The sequence below is a fragment of the Anser anser genome (genome assembly GCF_964211835.1).
Source record: "Anser anser genome assembly, chromosome: 5".
NCBI classification, from domain to species: domain Eukaryota; kingdom Metazoa; phylum Chordata; class Aves; order Anseriformes; family Anatidae; genus Anser; species Anser anser.
In genome coordinates this window covers 22,176,508-22,199,406 of record NC_139725.1, presented here as the reverse complement: position 1 = coordinate 22,199,406, position 22,899 = coordinate 22,176,508, and the positions used below count along the sequence as shown (strand labels likewise).

The window sequence follows — 22,899 nt, the reverse complement described above, 5'->3', positions numbered from 1 at the left end:
CCTTGAGCAAAGGTAAGACAAGGCATAGGGTGAGGAAAGAAAAACATTTTGTGGTACCATGGAAAGGTTTAAGTAATGTACAGAGATATGTTTAGGAACAGTTCTTAATATTCAGATTAGCATAACCTGCTCTTCGACTTCATTTCTGCTACCACACAACAATCCCGTGGGGGCAGTGACATTTTTAGTGCAGAATCAGGTTCCCTGTCTTCAAATGCAGTTATTTTAAATGGACTGAAAAGTAACATTTTGCATGTCCGTCTGTATCCTGCTTTTTAAACCCTTTTTGGTTGTGACTCTCTTACCTTAGAAAGCTTTAGGAGGGAACTGAGAACTTCTTAAAAATCTTTTCTGCCATTCCTGCTCTAGTCAGACTGCCGTATGGAAAAATAACTCAGGATTGCTAGTAAAATCTGCAGATTTAGTAGTAGACTGTAAGGTCTGCAAAAATTAGGGTCAAGAGTATTGTACCAGTGACTTTTAGGGACCAAGCTAGAACTGAGTTAATTTCCAGTGTTTTCCTAGGCTTGTAAGAACTGTGCTTTTTCACTCTTACTCAAGTCTAGAAGGACTCTCAACTCTCCGGTGACATCTCCCTGAAAAGTTGAGCTATGTCTGACTGGCTGTGCTTGATATAACTCCTGTATTTTTACATATTAATTGTTATTGTTTTCCAGCATCAGGATGCATAAGGGAAACTCTAAAATGAGGAAAAGTCAAGAGCCAGTGAACATCCTGTGCAATGGTTTTTCATTCTGTAACTGCATAAATCATAGCCAATAAGATAGATGTCCATTAGAGAAAATACATTCAATACACATTTCTAATTCTGTATGTGGTAGTTGGGCACAAAACCTAAAGGCGGCACTTGTGAAAGATTTTTATAGCGTAATAGTTGGTCTTTAAAAATTCTTAACTAAACAGTATCTAGTAGAAGACTAAGATATGTCTTTACATGAATATCTGCTCTGAAAAGTCTTTAATATTTATCTTTCCCTGTTTAGAGTGACATATTCTCATAGTCTGGGGTTATTGAGTAAGTGTGGAACTTCTTAGTCAAAAGCTGCTAAGTTCTATTTCTAAGCTGTTTGTGAATGAATGCATCCTGAAATGCATATTAAGTATTAGCATCCTCCTGATGAATTTGGTCAGTTCTATATTTTGCAAGGTCTTTGTCTGCCACAGAATCTTGACAATATCACACAATATTTTCCACTGTGGCATCTTAGTTCCTTGGGGATCCCTAACATCTGTACTGCTAATGGTTTTATTGTTGCCTCTGGGTCTAACTCCAATTAAATTGACCGTAGCAGTTTGTTGCAGCCTCATCCTCTTGAGTACCTGGATTTCTTTGACTTACCTTTGCCTATGAAGAAAGTGCACTTTTATCCTTTTGAAAATGAAGTCCATGGGCAGGAATGAGTTCCTCCTGAGACTAATATGCAAGTCCTTTTGTGGTCAGACAAAGGGTTTTCTTAATGCATTCTGTGATAGAAGAGCCCTTAGAGCCAGCCCATCCTTGTACACAGACCCCTCTGTGAGCTCAGTCTTTTTGTAAATTGGGAACAAACTTTACAACGCTGTCTGCTTGCAACAAAATTGGACATTCATTTTTAAGCACACAGCCTCATAACCAATTCTTTTAAGAAGAGAACTCCCTTTGTGTAATAAAAGGGAAAGTGGAGAGAAAAAAAGATCTGGGGTAGTGATTTAACAAGCACTGTTGCCTGGCGCTTCCATACTGAGGTTTGTGGAACACAGTAGACATTCTACAGTCACTCTTAACTGCCATAACAGATGAGTTTAGTATGTTTGTGTTTAATGGTTTGACGCTTGTATTTTATTCCATTTTTAATCTTAGTTCAACTCATTAGAAGCGTTTCCTACTTTCAAAATGCAATGACCAAAAGTGCCTTAAGTATGCCTTAGTACAATAAGCCAGCATGCGTGTTAAATAAAAATGTTAGCCTACTAAACTGAACACTGTTAGCACTCCACAGCTTAAAATTACAAGCCAAAAAGTGTTGAATTAATCTTCCTACCTGTGCCACACAGAGGCACAATACATCTGAGGAATTTTATCTATAAAAAGCAAAAGCAAAATTTGGCATAGGAAGAGGGTATACATACAGCTTTTCATAATGGTGTTAACAGTTGCATTCTCCAAATTTTATATCATAATTTAGACAGTGTTAATGCTAGCTTCCTTTAGTGCATATACCCATGCATATTACATGCATGTAAAGAAATCTTGTATCAATATGTACAGAAAGCATCTAAGATACTTCTGGTTTTAGTGCAAAAAAAAAAAAAAATAAAAAGGTTGCATTTCTCAGTAGTGTAAAAATTCCATGCTTTCACATTCTCTTTTTTTTTTTTTTTGTAATCATAAATGTATTGTCTCTTAGACTAGAGCTCAAAATTACAGAACTGGGCATTAGTTTGTTTCCATTCTAAATGTGGTCTAATAAAAAGCTGGATTTGTAAAGTGATAGCTGCAGCTAAGATGGAAACTTCCTCCTTTCCCATTCCGTTCAGTTAATGAAAGCTGAACTTCAAAGTCTAAATGAGATCATTTGAAGTGCTAAAATTATTGAACACCAGAACTGTTTACTTTCCTATCTGACAAAAAAAAAAAAAGAGAGAGAGATTGTAATGTAAAAGTAAAATTTGACCACTGAAATGAAGCTAGGAAACTTTAAAGTTCTAGTGCAAGAAGCAATGTTCTCTGAGTTGAGAGGCATTTTGTGCATAATTTTAAGTGACTCACTTGATAGTCATGCCCCCCCCCCTTTTTTTTTTTTCCATGACTGTGACAGTAAAAGCTTTTCTGGGAGGTCTCAGTTGTGTTCTGGTCAGAAAAATGCAATCCAAGGAGAATATGTCTGAGTAACACCCCTGACAAGCTAAGAAAATAAGCAGAGATATCATCAGGGACTGGAGACTTTCTACAGTTTCATAAGCACTCATGTTAGCACTAGTTTTACAGTTGTTCTCGAAAGTTTTGAAGTTGATCAACTGCTTGTTATTTTGCTGACAGCCGGTAACGTTTCTCCTGGGCTCTATTTAGTCTTTTTTCCGATCTGGGCATCAGCTGTGCCAACAACTCCAGGGAAACTGTGGCTAGGCCTGGTGGTACCAACACTCCTTTGACTGACTTATGCGATGGTGATGAGCGTCAGCCTCAGCTCTGCTTCCACAAGCTAGGAAGAGGAAAGTCTGTCGCTAGTTTGTTTCTGGTCTTTGGCCAGAGGTGGGGTGAGCATCTGAAGCTCAGTGGGAAAGTGGAGCAGGGGACTGTGGAAGCTGGAGACGCAGGCGTGATGAACTCCTGGGCTGTGCCCAGAGAGTCAGCAGCAGGGTGCGGGTAGTGAGCAGGGAGGTGTGCTGAACAGTTGTGAGCAAGGGGGAATGCGCAGACAGGGTCTGGGAAAACAGGCAAATGAAATGGAGTCAGGCACAAACACTTGCAATGCCAAAGATGGCCAGTTTCTGTGATCATTTGAAGTATTTAATTTTTCTGACACACATTTGGGATAGATAGACTGCACAGTCCTGGTAAGTGTAATGAGTTGCATGTGAGACTTGTTCATCTGACCACCTCTGGGGGCCTCGCTGCCCTGCTCCAGGGTTTCTTGTGCTGGCAGCAGACCACCACAGCTGCTCTCCCACATGCCCAACACAACCACTCAGCCTAACCCAAGATCCTCTGACCAACTATACGGGCTGTAGGGAGCCCTGTGTAGCACCTGGGGGATGTCTGTCTTTGGTAGGCCCTTACATCTAACAGAACCAGGGTGGAAGGCACCATTCCAGGCGCCCCCCTCCTTGGCCTGACATACATGCATGCCTTTGGCCTCTGTCCTGATCCATCCCTACCCTTTTGTGTGGCTCAACAAGCAAATTCTCATGTCTTACAGCTCAAAAAATGTGAGAGTTTTGGTCATTAATGAGGAAGTCTCAGGATCTCTAGTTAAATCCCACCATTAAAAAAAATAAAAATCTTTGGCTAATTAATCCTTTAATTTTATAGAACAAATAAATTAAGTATATTTTCATTTTATAAGACTGCCAGCACCAAAGCAGAGACACTGAGTTATAGCTGTTTTTCTCTCAGTTCTTACAATTGTCTTTCTTTTTCATTCTTATCCATCCAGAGCAAATAGAATTAGACCACAAAAAATAACTTCGTACATGCCAAATTTCAAATTAAGCCATTTTTGCTCTAGCTTTGTTCAGGGATGTGTGATTAGAACTTTTTCCTCTCCCTAGGAAAATCTGTAAAATTGTCAGAAAACAAAATGAAAAGCTGAATGATTTAATGGTGAATGTTTTAAAATTTTCTGCATGGGGAATGGGAAAAGCTTTATCATTATTTGCAAACTTTACTACAGAAGTTGCTACAAATCATCCAGTGCGCAACATTTTTTTTCTGTACTAAACAGCACAGAATAAGAATAGCATTATGCTGTGTCCTGTAGGGGCTTGAGTTTTTTTAATAACATCTAGCTTACTAGCACAGTCCAAAACTATTACTTTTGCAAAACTGAACCAGCTGGTCAAGAGGCAAAGACTGGATTATACTGGTGCTCCGTTTTTCTGTTCTGTTCCCCTTTTCTCTCCCTGAGGAATTCTTGTACACTAATTTCTAGCTTCAATGTGGATGACTATGGGTTTTTGACTTCCAAGAAGTTGTGATGGAAAATACAAGTTTAATTTTCTTTTACCAAGGCATCAGTTGGGTAGATTTTACAGTATTTTCATTGAAAGCATGACAGTGTCTAGATCAGACACGTAATTTGTATAAATCAGCAAAACTATACTGAAGTTTGTACTGATTGAAACTCTTCCACACCTAAAGACTGTTGAAGGAAAATATGTATATATAAGCTCAAACAGAAAAAGCAGGAAGGTAAGAAGTGTCTAGGAAGGGATGTGAAGTGGTTTCTTGTGCATCTGTATAAAATGAAGGAAATTGAAAAATATTCTGTATTTGTTATAATTTGTCATCCTATAAGTTTCCTTCACTGAGTACCCGATTTGGATTCAGGATTCCATATTAGGTCTTATCCTTTGTTTTGATAAAAGTAATGCTGTAGCCAGTTTTTAAAGCATAGTTTTATGCTCTGTCAGAGTCTCACAGTAGATTCTCTCTATTGCAAGACTGTTTTCTCCCTATTACTTTTTAAGACTCATTTTATCGATATCTTTTGTTGAAAACATGTATGTTCCAGGAAATGTCCTAAATGATGAGAAAAGCAGCTATGTTATGTAATTTGAGTCACTGTGTACGTGGGCATTGTTGATTATTCTCCATTCCAACTACCAGGCCATAAAGGACACCAGTTGCTCAATCTGTGGAGGGGCAGTGGCCCTTCTGTAGGGGTTAAGTTATGTTTTGGCCTCCCCTTTCTGTTCATGAGACTTGAGGAGAGCAGAGACATGGCTTTGTATATCTGACAGGGCTACTTGGCCCATCGGTACGGCAGGTGCTCCTTCTCTGGGTGCCAGGCAGCGTGTGGCCTCCTGCCTTTGGCTGGCTGAACCAACAGCTGAGTCGGCGGAGGCAGAATTGTTTGTGTCAGATACAGGCTGATGGTGTGAGGGCTGGGTTGGATCTCAGAGCCTGCAGATAGCCATCCCTGGACGACAGAAGTCAAAGGGGAGAAGGGAGAGTTCAGCAGAACGAGCAAACTGTAGGGTCGCGCATCTCTCCAAAGCTGCTGCAGTCAATTATATTTGCACAGGTTTTAATCTGTAGTCCTGAGCAGCCTTCCAGGCAGGGATGAGTCATGGGGCTGGTGGTCGGATGATAGAGGTGGCATCGGGCTATAAAAATAAGCTGGAATCATAGGCACTGCTATGAAAAGAAAACCACCACCACCAAAAAGCAAGCAAGAGAAAATAACCAAAACTAATCGGAGCATGGTTTGATCTGTCGGCATCCACTGGGCTTAAAGCACGCCGCCCGCGGTTCTGCCGCAAAGGGCTGCTCGGTCTCCCGGGAGGGCACTGCGGGGGCCGGGGCCACCCGCAGCCGGGCCGCGGCCGGGGCCGGGGCGCCCCTCAGGGGCAGCAGCCGGTCCGTGCCGGTCCGTGCCGGCAGGTGGCGCTGCGGGGCCAGGCACGGCGGGCGGGCGGGCGGCGCTCCGTCAGCCGGCGGCCCCGCGCGGCCCGGCCATCTCCTCCTTCCCCTCCGATATTTTCAGTCTCTGCAGATGTGTTCTTCCGAACGTTTTCAATAAAATGTTATATCCGTGATAAACAAAATACTATAAAAATAGCGGGAGTGTTGCGAGCGGCGCTGCCGGGCAGGAGAAAATTCCCCGCGGCAGGAGGGGAGCGGGGCTGCCCTCCCGTCTCCCCGTCCCGCGGGAGGCTTGTGCCCCGCCGCCATGGCGGACCGGAGGGCGCCCCTCACCGTGGTTCCCTGTGAGGCCGTGCCTGCATTTCTTACACTGCCCTGTGGGCCTTCCCTGCACGGCACCGCGGCCTGCTGGGGTCCCCGGCCTGTCCCGGGCCCTGTGGCTCGGTGGTGGCCAGAGACCTGCCCAGCGCGGGCAAAAGGGCCTAGGCTGCTGGCGCTTCAGTGTTTCCAAACACGGGTGTAAAATACGCACTGAATCACGACCGGTTTTGTGAGAAGGCAGAAGTAACCCCATTGCCGATAGCTGCATTTGGTACTCGTGCAAGCCTGCAATGTTTCTGAGCCCCCTTTTGAAGGCATACAGACATCATGTACTGCGGGCAGATGTTATACGTGTCTGTCTTTGTAAAATACAAGATGCGTGTACAAGAGAGCCTTTCTTCATTTTTTTTGTGTGCTTACCATATCACCTTGTCTCTCAAGGACAGCACATTGCTAAAATGTAGGCAGAGATTTATTGGAGGGACTAGAAGGACTTTACTCCTCCTGCTCCTCTCCCTGTCAGCTCACTTCTCCCACTCCTCTGCCAGTTTGGCATCTCTTAACGCTCTGCTACAAGCTGGAAAAAAGCAAGCAATGCTGTGTAAGGAGTCGACAGAACATGTCCCTTACCCATTCCCCACTCTGTCCCACAGCCTGACATGGGGAATGTGGTTCTTGTGCCATGACCTGTAGTGGCAGAGGAGATGCAGCCACCTTCATTGCTTGCCCCAGAGTAGACACCCATGATCTCAGTCACCACGTCTGCAGGGTTGCGTCTCCTGTCTTCCTTCCCCCATTGTAGATCATCCTGATAAACAGCCTACAGTGAAAACTGTTGAACAAGTTGTTTTCCTTATAGTGCTTTGGGATATGGTGGGTTCCATGGACAGAAGTGGCAATAGACTCATTCTGGCTGCTCACAGTGACTATCAAAGATATAATAATAATTAAAACAAGGCCTTCAGAGTGCCCAGTGAGTGCTGACATGTCTATAGTATGCACTGGAGCATCCTGCCAGTGGATTGCCACTTGAGCCTTAAGACAGGAGTTGACTAGCAGACACTGCTTCTTGGCACAGTGTTGGGCCAATATGACTATACTACTGTGAGTTTTAAAGGATGTTTGGCTCTGTTTGACCTGTTTTATTACCAGTGCACTTCTTTATGTAGCACAGCTGTGCCCCCAAAGCCCAAACTCCTGTTTCTATCTCAGTTTGAATTCTGATTTCATGTGCCACTTTGGAGAAGGGGATTTTGGGGTCCAGAGTGACTCAGGATCTTTTAAAGTTTTATTCTTAGCTTCATTTTAGCTATCTGAATGGACTAATAATTACCAGAAATCATTCCATAAATAAAGCGATAACAGTGAGATACTGTGTATACTGAGTTGTTGACCAACTGGAAATTAAAATTCACACCAGACTCTAGAACTCAGTCAATAGCCAATAATATAACCAGCATTACACCTAACTTAATCGAGTCTTAGGATGCTTGTAATAGATGGACATTCCTCTTCAGAGTTAATTTTTAGGCTGCCTATAAACATCACGGTCAGTTTATTCCATTTACTGTCTTGCTTTGCAGTGAATAAGACTTCAGTAAAATTATCTCTACTCAGTATGTGCCTATAGTATCATCCAATCATGTAAATTCAGGGGCACTATTTTTAATCAGACAATATAATTGGTACTAATCTTGCAATAAATGGTGCTCCTGAGAAGCAGGAGCTCCTGTCTTCTCAGGAGCACCATCTGTGTGGCTCACATGCAATCAGTGATATTTATATTAAATGCTATATATTCTGCCTCACCTACCGTTTGATTTCGTCTCTTAGTCTCAAAACAGGAATCACAAGACCCAGGTTCTGATAAATAGTTTCTTCCCTCAGTCTAACAATGTATATCTTCTTAATGCAGCTCTGTTTGGCACTTTTCTCAAACAAAAGTGCTCATGCTACACCCAGTCTCCCCAGTGCAAGGTCTTCAGCTCAGTGGTCATTGTAATCTATATGCAGCTTTACATATACCTCCCTCATATCTTCTAAAACCTTGCTGTTTTTTCCATTTCATCGCAGTCGTATGGATTTTACATTGTCCTGTCCCAAAATGTCACCTTAGATTATCCCCCCAAAACACTGTTCTGCTCCTCATTTATTAGAAGGCTACTTGCTAATTGTTTTTTTTTCCTTGTATGCTTGCAAAAGGCAAATGTTTACTGTACAATACTCTCTCAGCATAAAAAAGAAAATTGAGCATACATTTTCAGATTGCCATTTTACTAACGAATATGCTTCTCTTGTTCTTTCTTTTTTCTTATCGGGTAAGGGGTTTGTAAGCAAGCTGGATGAATTCATTCACTGGTTAAATGAAGCCATGGAAACAACAGAGAATTGGACTCCTCCTAAAGCGGAGACAGACAGCCTTAAACTGTACCTGGAGACACACTTGGTAGGACAAGATTATACTATGATTGCTATCAGTAATTGAAGTGTTCTGCTGTGCTTTTTATTTGATTATTATTTTTTAATTACTAGTGTGCATCTATATTTTAATGTAAGATTTGCAGCATTGCAGTTTATTTTAATGAAAACACCAACAAATTATTCCTTTATTTGAAATAAGTACTGATTGCTTTTTAACAACTAAATTAAAAGCCAAATTTACATTGCAATTCAGAAATTATCTCCGAAATTGAAAGAAAATTTTGATAGCAAAAGGAGAAAGAATATATTTTTTTTTCTGCGTATAATTCTAGGTTTTTACAATGTTATAACATTGAGAAAGCTTCCTTACTAGAAAGGAACTCTTATTCTCTCCCCCACAGTTTTAATATAGCACAGAGTCATGTAAATAAAATATTTGAAATAATTATTTCAATCATTTTACTTGATATGCTTTTCTGTCATGTAATTAATACAACTGTCGCTAACCTTGTTCTTGTGCAAAAAGCTAAAACATTGGGTGGAAGTAGAAAACACTTGGATGAATAATCTTCAGAATATATTACAGGCTAGAGTTATAGATTGAGAAATATTTGATAAACATCATGAAGCTTACACTGAGTTCTTCCAAGAATTGCTTCTGGTATGAGGAGGTAAAACAAAGACCTGAATTAAACCAAATATTAAGTCCTCAAAACCAACATTTTATGTTGTAGGTAGAGAACAGAGATCAATGTATGCTGTTCAATGGATAGATAATCTCAATAAGTAAATGAGCGTATCTGGCAAAAAGAGAAAAATAAAAAATAAAATTAATAAATAAAATAAAAATTAAGAATTTTCCACTCCCTCTGCCCAAATCTTAGGCTCTTGCCAAAGTAAGTTGGAAGAAGTGATGAGTACTATTTGTAGCCAATGAGCTAGAAACTGTAGCTGGATAAAACAGTGCATTAGGTGAACCTGCATCAGAGAACCAAACATCCCAAGCTTGTTTTCATTGCCATTGTGTGATAATCTGATGGTGAGAAAGTGCTTGACAGTCCCAGGAAGTCACATGATGCATTACAGGAAAAAATGTCATCCTATTCCCTACTGTAATACTGGAGTGACCATTATTAAATTAATCATTTAAACATAAGCTAACCACATACAACATTAGAACCTAACGGAAACCTGTTTTCAGAATTTCAGCTATATGGCAAACTCTTTTGTGTCTTTTGTTCTTAAACATTTCTATCGTAGTAGTGCCTATGGGCAGCAACTAGATTAAATTCACATTGTGGTAGGCTATAAAAATACAATATGAGGACTGTGCAGTCTTGCCTTACATTGCAGATTTTAGAATGTTTGGCAGAGAGTTTGGATTTTTGTCTTGTACTGCATGTATTTACTCACATGTGCTAATGTGGATTGCCATTATGTTTGCAGGTGCTCTGAAAATACAGAGTACATAGTGAGATCAGACCTCCGAAAAGGCAGTGGTGATTTCAATTTGTTTTCCCCTTACAACATGAAACTTTTGGAAACATGAATTTTTATGAGTAGAATAGTAATTTTCAGTTCTGACTGGATAAAAAGAAACATATACCTGTGCTGTCCCAGGAACCTGACGAATCACTGGCACCAGTAATGCTCAGGTTCTTTTCCCCCTTCTTCCATGTGGAGGAGAGCAGGAGCTCTTTTGCTGCAATTTGCTTCCAACTTTGCCTTGTGGTTCTTTGGGAGGTGAGGCCAAAACCATCTAATGTGTTGACTGGAATGTGGACTGGTGGCCGTCAGCCTGGCTCTGGTTCATTGCTAAGGGTAGTCAGAATAAATGAGTATGTGGATACTTGCACAACTCCAATTTCCCCTGTAGGTACTTAGTTTCCCAGCTGTACTCTGTATTGTATCTGCTGATAATTATTTTAATTTGGGATAAGAAAATCTTTTTTTTCTAATTGTGGGAGTGTACCTGAGATGTTATGTGTTTTGGGATGACCATTTTATGAAACAAGGTGGATATTTGGGGTGTTTTTTTTTTTCTTTATTTCTGTGAAGAACTAAAATGTCTTAAGAACAGCCAATTTCAATTTGATGATATAATTATTTTTATGGCATATACAGTCAGTGAAAAATCATTGCAGAGCCTGAAAAACAGTAACTGTGACTTTTCCTTTTGGATTTCAGGAAACATATGCTATCATTCGTTTCTACACAGCAGAATTGAATTATTAAAATAGAGCATTTTTATAGTGGGAAGATAGAGTTATTTGTATAAATTAGATTGTCAACTTTTCAGTGGCATTTGTCTGACAGAAATCCTAATCTGTGTTTAAACAGAAGTATATGAACTTCAATTCACATTAAGCTCAATGTTAAAATTTCTCTAGACTGAGCATTGAAAGACAACGCTGATCAAGGTCTTTGGGAGGATACTTACACTAATTTTCTTCTTTTGCCAGTTATACAGGTAGTCACCCTAAACTGAGATTTGGTGAACTAAAAGGAGCTTAATATTAAATTAATAAATAAATAAATTTAGGTTTCAGACTCATGATTTCATAGTACAGACATCCGAAGCAAACTAACCTGAAAAAGAAAGGAAGTATGTTGGTTCTTTTCTACAAATCGCATCTGCAGTAGCGAATGTCATAACTATTATTCGTCACTGGTGCAGATTTTCTGGTCGTAGAAAGAGTGAAAACTCAGTGTAGATTAGTATTTTTATTTTTATTAGTAGAGACAAGGCCTTAGCCCTTGGCAGAAATTATCAATTTCACCACCTGTGATATTGTTTTGTTGGAAGTATGTTTGTTACAATAACAAAATTAGTGCCATAAAGAGAGAATATTTTGCATTCATGAATAAAATCTCTGCTGTCAAAATCTAAGAAAAGGAAATATGGGAACAAGAAAACAGAAAAATGTACTTGTTCCTTTTCTTGTTATTGGCTGGGAAAAGTTTGGCAGAGGAGACAAGGACAAAGCTGTGAATGTTCTACAAAATTTCTAGTGTGTAAAATTCTTGATTGTCATTTTAGGGTCCCAATGTAAATGATCGGTAAAGGATTAAATCTGAAATTTTCTCCTCTCTCAGCCTTGCTTTTCTATATCTTTGCCACTTTGAGAAATGGTGTGATGTAGACACTTCAAGATACCATGTTTGTTGAAAACAAAAAAAACCACACACCCCTACAACACTAATTTACTGGAATCTTTGCATAAGGTGATGCTCACATGAGGAGCCAAATCTCTTGAACAGGATGGCAATGCAAGTTTCTGTTACAAGTGTCCTTGTAATGACATCTTCAGCTTAAATTGCTAGGCCTCCCCAGGCTCATGTTCTAGTTAATTCTTGTATATGGCCTGGCAAGATTGTCCATCCCGGATGATAATCAGTGCTCCGAAGCATACGGGTGGTGATTATCTATTGGCCATGGCCCAGCAAGAGCTGCCTGCAGGATTCCTTGGGACTGTGTGAAGGTCCCACCCGGAGAGCTCCTGAAACAATTAACGAAGCATTTTGTTGTGAAGGTGGCGAGGCACTCAGGCAGTTGCCGCTTCTCAAGGTGGTCAGTTGTCCCCAATCTGCCCATTATCTCATCTGTGCAGACACAAGTTGGGGAGTTCCTGGGCCACCCAGGGAATTAACAGCTAGGCGCACTGCGTGTGCACACAGGCACAGCCCTGATACCCAGATAAACCACAGTTTTGATTATTAACCATAGGACAAACTGGAATTTCAGTCTTATTGCAGTTACAACTTAAAACTCCACAGAATTTCCCACGATGAGTAACCATAAAGTTTGATGAGTGTGAATTTTTCTACAAAATGAAGGATAGGCTACATCTAGGATGAGATATGCCAGAACAGATGATCTTCAACTTGGAGCATAGTTTTCATTTCAAAAGTTTAGATGGCATTGCCATTCTTTAAAAAAAATAAAAAAATAAATTCTTCCTAAGATATGGGAGTTTTGAGAGTTGTATTATCTAAAGGAAAATGGAATAAAAATTTTCCTGTGTCCAATAGAAATGTTTCTGGCCACATCATGGCTCAGTACTTCCTTAGCTGTAAACAGCAAACATGTTCATACAGAAAATAGGTTGTATTTTCACCCTTAAGAAATTGTGTTGGTAATGTAATGATGCTTCTGTGATTCCTTATGATAACTGATCATCTGTTTGTAACAAGTCTGCTATGTCTGAAAAGAAATCGTTATCTCCCTGGAAAATAACATTTTCTGAAAAATGTCAGTTTATAGAAGTATTAAATACCTGTTCTCATTGAAAGTAAGGTTAAATACACATGCCTTGGGCTAATCTGCTGGCTGTCTTTGTGGTAGCGTGGTAACAGTGATTTTATTGAAGGCATTAAAGATTCTGAAATGATAAGTTACGTACTACGCTTTTGCTGGATGGGCATTTCCAATGTCCATTGCAGCCAATTTAGATTTTTTCCTCAAAATATACAATGATACAGGATGGTCATGATAAAGACTCTGAGTACCATGACTGGACTAATCTCTTGCTTCCCTAAGGATTTTGCTTTAAATCAGTTTAGCCTATCGTTAGTTTCGGTTTCTGAATTTTATACTGTTGTAATGAAAGGTATTTTGCATATGCATCAGTTCCTGAATGTTTGTCATTTTATATAGGAAGCAGTCTGCAGAATGTACTATTCAGAGGTATAAACTAAAACCAGCAGTTTTCAAATAACACAACAATTAATAGGAAGACAGAAATCAACCTTAAACAAAGGGAATACATGTATATTTTCAGTTGTAGTATTCAGCTTACAAAATCTGGAAACCAAATAACATCTGTGTAAGTCTTTCTGGTTTTTGAGTTAAAGTGCCTGAGAACTTCAGAACAAAATGTTACTGTCATTTAATGCACTCCATTGTACCTGTGGTACAGTCTGGAGCCAGAGTGCGTACAATTGCTGACAGTGGGAAAAATACAGGTTTCTAAAAACAATTTGGACTGTTCTTTTGAACTACAGTTTCCCGTCACTTTTTTGGTGACTTACTAAGAGAGAAAAAATACACTAAGAAAATCCAGGTATATGTTCTGCTACTCACGGTGCTGTTGTGCTGACCAATACAGAAATACTGTACTTGATCTAAAACTATTTCCTGTAAGGTAATGCAATGAAGAACTGACACATATCTTTTCTTGGTAATGAGACGTGGGTGTTGTTTATCCTCCCAGCACCACAGAAATAGGAGGTCTATTATGATAGAGTTCTATTATTACTATGTGTATTTCTCATGAAGGAAGGGACTGTCCATTTGTTTTTCTCCCATGCCATTGTTACCAGCTCTTGCTGCACAGTCCCACTCAGGAGCAAACCAGTTTCATTTTTGCACTGCTTTGTGCAAACCAGTAGCATAAGCAAAAATTCCTCAATAATTTTCCCAGAGACTGAATGGCTTGAATACTGCTAAGAGTACCACTTTCCTAAACCTGTCATCCAAATTTGTGGTTACCTAACCTTGTGTAGGTATCCTGTACAGCTGTGGATTAAAAAAAAAATAAAAAAATTGCACCTACTTGTTTTGTTGATTGGTTCAAACCTCCCCAGGACTCCTTTGCTTCTCTTTACTACCAACTGAAATTTACATAGTTGTGCATAGGAAGGGGATAGGATGCCATAATAAAAGTCAACGCTGTTGATTGGGCCTGTCTGTAACACATTGGTTGTGTTATAAATTGCACATACACAGCACAAAAAGTGCTCTATTTAAGAGAAGTGGATTTTAAAATTAAAATATTGGTGTTCTTGTTTATGTATCTATCTGAATTACATATTTGTGGATCAGAGGATGTACTCCACAGGAGACCATCCCAGCTTTTCTAGTTCTGAGAGCTTGGACCCTCTGAGTGAAGGATCCAAGAGCAAAACTTGTAAGGCTGCCTGACTCTGTCTGCTTCTGCATGGTGGTTGAGAAAAATAACTGCTGAAGCTGACAACCTGGCCCAGATATGGATCTGCAACTGTTTCTGGACAGAAGAGGCATTAAACCAGGGACAAAGAAGCATATTAGGACGTCATCATAAAGTAAATTCTTCTACTGAAGGAGAAGGGAAAATTATAATGTCAAAAATCTAAACTTTGCCACTTGTGATGATTTTGAATTCTTTTGATCCGTATATAGAAATATATTGTATGAACAAGTTTAATCTATGTCTGGATTTTTTTTTTCTTTTTAATTCATGATGCTTGACGTTTGAAAAACTTAGAATTTTATTTTCACCACTATCAAGGATGCTATTAAGCTAAGAATGTTTGCTTTGGAAGAGGGAATGATGAGATCCTTGAAACTGTTCTTTTAAATAGAAGAATGTGGAGGGTGTTTTGTTCCTCAGAGTGTGTATTAAATGCCTGATGTACCTTTGTTAGAAAACAAGTCCAAACACATTCATAGAGCACATGAAAACCCAGCTTGTTCAGACTTTGGGAAATGATTACATTTATTTGCAATTGTAGGTGAAGCTGGCCCAGGCAGGGTGGCTTGATTTGCTAGTGTTACAAATATTCCCCCCATTGAGACTCACCACCTAAAATTGTGAAACTCTTGGTTACTAAGGTATCCTAAAACATAGGTTCTGAAAGCTTGAGCTATGAAAGTTAGATTCCAGGGGGTCCATTGTGTCCCTGGCCTGCAGAAGAAATTGCATTCAAGGGTTCAGAGCCTATAATAATATAATGAAATAAAACTACCCTTATACGGTGTTTTAAACTAACTTGATCAGTGAAAAAGTATTTCATCGAAGTTCTGACTTAAAAGCTTTATAGCAATTGTAGAATAATCAGTCTTGGAATGACAACTTGATAATGGTCTTTAAAATTAATTTATCAATGTAACAACTTTTGAAACACCTTTGGAAAAAAACCACTTTGATTTGAAAGTAATGTTTATTTTATTAATAAACTGCATAATGATTATGTAGGAACTCTGTTAGTTGTAATTTATGTCTATTAAAATGTGTGCTGTTACTTGTAATTTTAGTATGCTGGTATCATCAGTGTAGATGTAGTCTGTAAATTGTTTTTGAAAATGGAATTCAATTTATTTTAAAAATTTTCTGAGATTGGAAATCATTAAAAGAATATAAGGCCAGGATCTCAAAGGACAAACAAGCACACTTGAAGCAACATTTAAAGTATATTCGCTTTCACCTACCTGCCAAGAGCTATGGTCTGCTCCTGTGGGTTCTGTGCTGTGTTTCTCAAAGGCATAGTATCATTTATACTTTAAGTACTGGAAATAATACGGTTGTTGTCTGTGTATTGGTGTTTGCCATGCCAGAGATTTCAGTAGAAATACAGAAACTTCAGAGCATGAATGGAGGTTGTGATTGGCATTTTTTTCTCTTTGGTTCTCCAATGAATTTATTTTTCATTTCTTAATTCTACAGATGTTTTGGGTTAATAATTTGTGATGTCACATAGTTTATTAGATATATTTTACTCAGGAGGCATTTTAGGTCAATCTTTAAATTGTATAAAACCTTACATCTGCAGATATATAAAAAGCAAATTATATCTGCCTTATATTCCCCTGAAATTTTAATAGAACTAAAATCCTTCAAGGATTGTTCTAAAACTACATAGTGTTACTTAGTGCCAATGTGTGCTTTTCAGTCTGTAAGTTTAAATTTATTCTTAAATAATACACGGATATTTGTTTCCCCTTAGTAACTCCACATTTGCAAAGGCTGCTATGCCCCATAAATTTATCTTTGGGTCAGAAAACTCTTCTCAGGTTTGGCTTTTTTTTCTGCGTGTGGTAGGACAACATAATATAGACATATTTTGGTCAGATAGTTTTCCAGGGGTGGTAGGTCTCCAGGTGGGAAAGGTGTGCTTAGAAACGTGTAAGATCAGCAGCCACATGTCATCATGGTAGAAAAGGGAGTCAGAAGACTGTGACTTTTGCAGGTTATTTCCTGAATATCTCTAGAAGACCAGAAATTATCAAGAACAGTTATCCATGGTGGACTGGATGTGCAGTTCACCATGCTTATGGTAATTTAGCAGTTATTCTTTGCATAGTCCTTTTGTCCATGGGCTTCCCTGCCTGTGTTTCCATCCGTTGTTTGTTGATAATAAACAAACTATGACTTGATTTAGGGAGCCTCAAGTTAACATTTTTTTAACAATGTGTAATGTGTAAAGAGACAGTTTCAAAGAGAAATTTGTGTTGTGAAACTCACAAAGATTAGAGTTGGCAGCAGAAAAAATTGCATGAGCTTAAAATAGGGAATATCTGCAAAAATAGCTACTATGATTTCTAAACTAAATCTGCAAAATAGGTTTCTTGGAGAGTAGGGATAACTGTCCTTTTTCTCCACATCTAAAACTATGCATTCAAACGTCGGCTAAGTCGCCTAAGAGGTGACAAATTCAAGGAGGAATGAAAAACACTATTTGGGGGTGTAATGTGAGGAAAACTGTTCTATTCATGTTTAAGAGGCAACCAAGGGGCAAAACATTGGCCACCTAATACTGGAATGGTAGAGGCTGTGACAAAGAGGAAAGGGGTGAGGTGGTTGCACAGAAGTGTAAGTTACTGCTGGACTACTGGGAGTAGAGCCTGTCCCTTTGTATTCAGTATCTGGCCAGTCACAAATTCTATGGGATGTGAAAGAGCTAGGCTGCTGTAATGTCAGCCCGCTACATTGCAGTCCTCACTCCTCCATTTCTATCCAGTTGAGATTTAAAGGTCTCCAGGGATCAGGGCTTTCACTGTTTCCCTTAGGAGATTATAACGCAATCTAATAGATCTAGCTTTCAAGGGAAAATTCCCTTGTATTTATCTTAAATTTTCTCTCTCTTAATTTAATTCCATTAGTCCCATCTACTATGCCCTCTTACACTGTACTATGCTAAAAAGTATTCCTTCTGCTTGCTGTTCAGAGTAGAATCAGAGAATCATAGAATATCCTGAGTTGGAAGGGACCCCAAGGATCATCGAATCCAGCTCCTGGCTCCACACAATTTATGTTCATGTAAATGGATAATAATGTCCCTTCCTCTTGATCTTCATTTAGTCAGTGTTATTTATTTCTCATGATCTTCTGCCATTTCCACCTTTAAAGACATTTTGCTTGCTTTCCACTGAAGTCCCACCAGTTTCTCTCTATAAATGTGCTTGGGCCTCCCAGGCAAAAAGTACGTTCTGGACAAGTGAAAGTTGGAGAACATGTATCAGTGAGTCAAAGGTAAAACCATTCCAGGGGATGCCATAATTATTCCATAATAAGTATTTTGACATGCTGGTAGTTAAATAGTTCTTCTGTTGCCCTGAAGTTATGTTGTATTTATATTGCTTCAAACTCTGTATGCATTGGACAGAACAGCTCAGGTTTACTTCACAGTTCACAGCTCAAATGTTATTAGAAGTCCTATAATACTAACCAGATATCTCAGATGTCTGTAGAAAGGTGTTGTGCCCGAACCATTTTTTCCAATAAGCAGTGACAAATATCTGTAAAAGTCAGTTACAGGGATTATGTATGTGGGTATGTTAGTTCATTTTCCAAAGGGAGTTTTAATATGTTGGTTTGCATTGTATAGCCATTGCCGCAAGGTCTTACTATGTTAGAATTTTTATTTTTATTTTTTAAATTAAAAAAATAGCTACATTCTTACCCAAAATATTTGTTAAACTGTACTTAAATATATAAATCCGTATCGTCGTACTATTGTGGTTTTCTCAAAAAATACAGATGACTGTTAGGAAATCCTAAATTAAGCTTTCTATTTCAAATTCTTGAAAATCAAGATCATTCTAATCGTCTGTACCATTGCTCTAAAAAAGACTGCCTTAGAGATTTTTTTCTCAAATGTATTTAAACATATAAAAATGAACCTCAGGAACCTCAGTGGTACCCCAGCAGACCATACATGTTAGTATTATGATTGACTTGGCAAATTGAAATATTTCACTTAGTACAGTATCTTGATCTGGCAATAGGTGTAAACTGCTGTGTCACTTGAACTAATCTCTGTGTCTGTGTTGTAGCTTCACACGATACCTAAGTTGCTTACGTGTCTTTCAGAGACACAAATTACACAAGAAATACTTAGTTGGACACATCATGAATTAAAAAAGCACATGGTTGTACAAAGTCTGTACACCTCTGGGAACAAGAATATTTAATGGTTGACTGTCCTTACTGAAGATACAAATAGGTCAAGACCCAGGCTGTGTTTTACCAAATTACAGGGATTTGTTAAGAACAGAGGTTTGAGCAGAGAAAGATTGCATATCAGAGCCCAATATGTACATGTTATAGGAAAACTGTACAACAGAGGTTTTCCAAATTTAAGTATCTTCAGGCAGAAAAGAGATCCTCAGGGGAACTTGAATAAATATTTTTTCAAATATTTTTTTTTGTCCACAGTTGTACAGACAAACTGTTAGGGAGAGATGTGGATTTGTTGGAAAGGCACTCTTTTTGAGAACAGCTGCATTTCATATAGCATTGGAGAAACCAAATAAAAAAGTCACAGTGTGTTCAGAGCCCAGTATAGATCAGATCTGCTTTTTTTTTTTTCTTTTTTTTCTTTTTTTTCCCTCCCATGTTGGTTCTGGGGTATTGTCATCCAATAGATAAATTAGTTTCCTAAAAATCGGGACACAATTACCTTCATTTTTTTAAGGGTGAGCTCCTTTGTCCCATGTTGTCAACTGGGGTTTAGTAATTTTCACTTTTGGAGTCTTTATTTACAGTTCTGTAGCTTCAATAAAATTCCATGATTCTTGCCTCCCTTTTCCTTTCTTGCTAAATAAGAAGAGTTGATATTTACATGTAAGTGCATGGTGACTGTAAGAAGTAACCACAGAGACCTTCATAAGGAGATTTTGCTTGTTGCAGCTTGTAAACTGTGTTATATACACTGTACTGCTAGGGATGACATTAATGTGTTGTTTAAAAAGCTGCTGTCAGGCCAATGCCCGTGCATTTTCCATAATGTATACGTGCTCATGTGTGATATTTAAACTGCTCCATAGCTGCAAATGTGTCTGGAAAAATGGCTTTGATTAATTGACTTCCCTCTTCTCCTTTCCTCTCTTCAGATGCAAGGGCTCCGTTCATTATCAGGGAAGATCACAGGAGGGGAACAGAGTACCTGGGTCACACGCTGTTAGAGTTACAATTTTCCAAATACCCTAAGTAAACAGTAGGGAATGGGGAATACCCAGGACGGGAGAGGACCTCTTTGTTTGAATGGTCTTCCTCCATTTCAATAATTTGGTCTGATTTTGTCTTTAGCTGTGTGGATTTGCATCTCTCCATTGCATATACATGTAATGCTTGTTACTTCTTAAAGTCTGCATCTTTCGTGTGTCACATTTTCTGCCATGCAGGTATAAGGAACCATGAGCACTGATGCACTGATTGAAGGTTATTCTTTCTGGTGATCCTTGTCCATTTGTTCCTTTTTGTTAGGAAATTGCCACTCATAAGAAATTATATGTATGCATATAATTCTAACTCCAAAACTCGTGCTTCACTACATCAACTGACACTTTTCTTTGCCTCTGTTTGTATTTATACTTAGGTGAATGGTTCCCTCCTTTCGATGTGTATGTGCTGATAAGAGTTTATTTCTGTTAAATTTCATGTATGTTCACAGTATTTGTGCCATGCATAATTTATCTGTAAAATCAGAATTTTGCACAAGTAGAATATTGCTAGTCAAAACCCAAAAGTTTGGCCCCATCTTTATTCATCGTATTTTACTTCTTCAGTTAACATTATTACTGGTTAATAGGTGCACCTGAAAATCAAGCTGTATTGTAGTATCTGGTGCGTTATGTTAAATGAATCTTTTCTAGGACAGCAAGTCTCTTTTTTTTTCCTAATGAAAAAGAATACCTCATCTTTTCCAATTTTCCTATCAAACACATCCACATCATCTTGAGACACTGCCACATCCAGCTGCATCTATACTCAACTTCAATTATATGAAATTACACAACCTACTCTCAGGTCCTTTAGGTTCTCTTTTGCTGTGTGAGGCACACGCATAGTGCATTTCCTGTGAAGTGCATGATTACAAACTATTCAGTACAAGCCTGTTTTAAGTAAACAGTAAATTAAATATTGTCAGTGCTCGTTCAGACGGGCTCTTACGAAGGAAAAAGAACTTCTAGTTTTGGGTTCACAAAACTCTAGATTTAAGAACAGGCCAGTCAAACTGAAGGGATCATTTTTCATTTTTAACTTGCTGGCTGACCCAGTTGTTCAACACCTGGTACAGAACATTATTTTCAGGTGTCCATACATGGAAAACTGGGCTAGACAGAATGCTGAAGGTAGCAAAATTCCCGTTTCCTACTCTGTTTGAAGGGAGAATTCTCAAAAACGTTCTGTTACTGTCAACTAGACTGCTGCCTGAAAGGCTGTTAACAGTTTGTCTGAGCAACATGCGTTTTTTTCAACCATAACACAGTAAAAGAACATCATTTTATTACAGTTCTGGCAATATTATTTTCTCTTATGCCAATCAACATGATTACAGGAGCTAGAAAAGAAAGGAAATGGTCACTTCCCTAAGCTGGAGGACATTTAGTATTTTGTGGTGTCTGCTACTTCAGTACTAGAATGGTTGGTAGCATTTGAAGAAGTATAAATAAGTTTTATAAAAACCAGAAGCTACAAATGTGCACTTGCAAAATCGCCTTTAATCTCTGCCAGTTAATTCATTCTCATGAGAGAGCAAAACTCTTTTCTTCCAAGGAGTCAAATATTGTTCTCATTCATTCTGTAGGCATTTCAAAGAGAACAAGGGTTCCGTGTGTGTGTGTTCAGGGTTGCACATGATTTACGGTTAAATACAGCAAGAACTCCTTTCTTTATTATATTTTGTTTCTATTTCTTACATGCAAATATGAGTGAGAAGCTCTGCCAAATAATTCACAATTTTCTCCAACTAAATTATCAGTAGTTTGCAAAATGGCATAACAGAGTAGATCATGTTTCCAGTTCCTCTATCTATTACCAGCTTTCAATGCAATTTGTCAAAAAAAAAAAAAAAGTACAAAATTCCACAACTAGTAAAACTGTTAGTGCAAAAAGGATGAAAAATACTTGCTTTACGAATTAAGAATGCAGAGATCTAAAGCGGTCTGATTTGTTCTTTGAAAACGGATATGAGAGCTAACTCTGAAACAATATTAATAGATTTGTATGAGTGCACATAAGGCCAATATATTCAATGCTGTATTTTTTTTTTATGGTTTCATAAATAGTGCTATCACCAACATTTCAAAGAAATCTGAAAAAAACGGAGCTCATATGTGATGGCATAAATTTAGTATATTTTATAGAACACTGTTACTCCAGATATAGCCTACGGGTTGTGACTTTTCATAAAACCTAATGAATTTCTAGATTTGTCAGCTGTTTCAACACAGATGCACTTTGCTGATCTAATGGAAACATTTTGAGCCCAGATCCAAAATATCAATAGTTTTTAGTATCACAAATTAGTTTGGCTATTGGGTAAATGGGGATGTGGTTCTTGATAAAAAGCAGCAAGTAATTTTGTACGTGTGTTTTCTGATAACTGCCTCTCCAATGTCTGATGCTGAGTTGTTTTTTTCTTTTTTCCTTTTTTTTTTCTTTTGCAGAGTTTTAAGTTGAATGTAGATAGCCACTGTGCTTTAAAAGAAGCAGTGGTAGAAGAAGGACGTCAACTTCTTGAGCTTATTGTATCTCACAAATCAGGTAAATCCTTCTGAAATATTGCAAGTCTTTATGTCTCCAGACTATTAAAGAATGAAGAAGCATTGCTGTAAATTACTGCATATATTCACTTCCTTATGTATTATTAATATTTACATTATCAGATTGACCTTCAAGATTTATAAATGTTTCATATACTGCATACAATGCAGTGATACTTATAAAATGAAATACTGCCTGCAAATAGTCTGTTCATTTTATTTTGGTCTTGCTGCTCAGCTGAGTTTCAATTGAAATCACATCATTGAAAACTTCACACTGACACATTCTTTGATGTAGGTGCTATGGAAATAACATTAAGAT

General features: G+C 38.4%; 1 protein-coding gene across 12 annotated transcripts in view; it reads left to right on the top strand.

Annotated features, from left to right (window-relative positions):
* AKAP6 (A-kinase anchoring protein 6) overlaps positions 1–22,899 on the top strand; it is a 294,067-nt gene that overhangs the window by 129,729 nt on the left and 141,439 nt on the right. For all 12 annotated transcript variants that reach the window (XM_083840099.1, XM_083840104.1, XM_083840100.1 and 9 more), the window contains 2 exons: positions 8,733–8,855; positions 22,482–22,578. In XM_083840099.1, coding sequence (XP_083696225.1) covers positions 8,733–8,855; positions 22,482–22,578 — 220 coding nt within the window. The remainder of the gene's footprint in view (positions 1–8,732; positions 8,856–22,481; positions 22,579–22,899) is intronic.